The sequence below is a fragment of the Volvox carteri genome, assembly GCF_000143455.1.
Source record: "Volvox carteri f. nagariensis unplaced genomic scaffold VOLCAscaffold_22, whole genome shotgun sequence".
Classification (NCBI taxonomy): Eukaryota; Viridiplantae; Chlorophyta; class Chlorophyceae; order Chlamydomonadales; family Volvocaceae; genus Volvox; species Volvox carteri.
Genome location: NW_003307565.1, coordinates 158,145 through 159,958, shown reverse-complemented (window position 1 = coordinate 159,958; position 1,814 = coordinate 158,145). Strand labels below are relative to the sequence as shown.

Here is a 1,814-nt window from a genome sequence, read left to right as displayed (position 1 = left end):
GCTGGTCAATTTGTTCGTCTTAAAGTAGGTGGGGGGGTTCTCGTGAGTCGCCAGGGGCTGCAGGATGGCGCCAACCTACCACGTGCCGTGACGTGACGTGTGGGGTGGTGAGGTGGGGGGGTGGGGGTGGGGGGTGTTGAGAACGTGGCAGCAGCCGAGGGAAAGATAAAAGGCGGAGAGAGAATCTACACAATGCAAAATGAAACACGCGGGGCACGGGGGGCGGAGCAAGGGAGACGGGACGTGGTACACGGACATCATCATCATCATCATCATCATCATCATCATCATCATCATCCTCATCATCATCATCATCATCATCATCATCATCATCACCATCATCATCGTGATCCAAACCATTTCCCTCTCTTCCTCCACCACATTGCTCAGCTCCTTACACTGATAGACTTCCTCGACCCTCTCTCCCCCCCTTACACCCCTAAACCCCTCCTTTTCCCCTTTCCCCGACCTGGTTGGCGCTATCCGCCACCGCTCTGAGCGCCTCCTGCACCCGGGGCCTCGCCAAGGAGGGCACCCAGGCCTCCGCCACCAACACCTTCCGGGTCACATCCACATTACACTTGTTCAGCGTGTGGTAGATGGCCTTCTCCCGGCGCACCAGGCAGGTCCAAGAGTCAATATCTGCAACAGGGAAAAACGCGTGTGGGGCCAGGAAAGGGGCAGGACGAGGGAGGTGTGTATGTTAATGTGCATGTGTGCTTTTTTAAGGGGGAGCAGGGACACGACAGGTCAGGTCAACCGTCAGCAATGTGGGAGATCGGCGGCCAGTGGGAGTGGAGACCTTCAAGGGGATGGATGCAAGGGGCGGAGGAGGGGGAAATGAAGTGAGGCGCGGGTATGTATGCCCGTGGATATGCCCGTGAGGAAGAGGAGGGGGGTAAACAGGAGGAAGACGTCGTGTGAAAACCCCCCCCGGGCCACAATGAGGCGTCTAAAAAGACGGAGCCCCAGCAACCTCCGCAAGCAAAGAGCCTCATCCCCCAGGAAAGTCTTCAACATATACTCAGTATATACTCAGAGTATACTCTCCCCCCTCCACACACACACACACACAACCCTGTCGACCCACCTAACCAGGATTGCTCTTAGGCCCTATATGTTCAATGTCTCAACCCCCCATGCCTAACGCCCCAAAGTCATCATCCCCCAGGACACACACACAAACACAAACCGCTCTCCCCCCCCGCTCACTCTCACCCGACGCCACCCTCTGTATCAACCTGGTCCGCTGCAGGTCCCCCACGTCAAGAGTCGTCTTCATCTCCGTGAGCCGACCCCCCACCTCCGCGGCCATAGCCCGCTGACGGTTGGGCTCCTCCGGCAGAGGGTAGCGGTTGGCACCAAACGCCTCACAAATCTGCACGCGGGATATTGAATCAACGAATGCGTGTGTGCATATATACATGTGATAAAGACGCGAGCCGTGAAATAAAAATGCATGTATGTATGTATGTATGTATGTATGTACGTAAGATCACGGTCCTCCTGGTGATTGTGGTGATATGGAGGAGGGGAAAGACGAACCACAAAGGAGTGAGGGGGGGGGAACCATGGTGTTTCAAATTGGTGAGTTAGCAGCAGACGAACGAGAACTCTTTCCCGCCCATTTCATACCAACACAGTCCCCACCCCGTATTCTCCCCCACCCACCTTGCCAATCTTGACACGTGCTCGCTCCCCCGCAAAGAACACAACAAACACCACCTTGTCCACCTGCTCACCTGTACGTAAGGAGGGAGACGGGCAGGGGAGGGAGACGGGGGGAGGGGAGGTAATGGAAGGGGAGGGAAGGG

The 1,814-nt window shown here is 56.3% G+C and overlaps 1 protein-coding gene across 1 annotated transcript in view; it reads right to left on the bottom strand.

Moving 5' to 3' along the window:
- Positions 1-1,814, bottom strand: part of VOLCADRAFT_74893 (uncharacterized protein) — a 12,238-nt gene that overhangs the window by 4,848 nt on the left and 5,576 nt on the right. The window contains exons 7-10 of the mRNA XM_002951080.1: positions 1,672-1,734; positions 1,219-1,378; positions 470-642; positions 1-75 (exon numbers count right to left, since the gene is read on the bottom strand). Coding sequence (XP_002951126.1) covers positions 1-75; positions 470-642; positions 1,219-1,378; positions 1,672-1,734 — 471 coding nt within the window. The remainder of the gene's footprint in view (positions 76-469; positions 643-1,218; positions 1,379-1,671; positions 1,735-1,814) is intronic.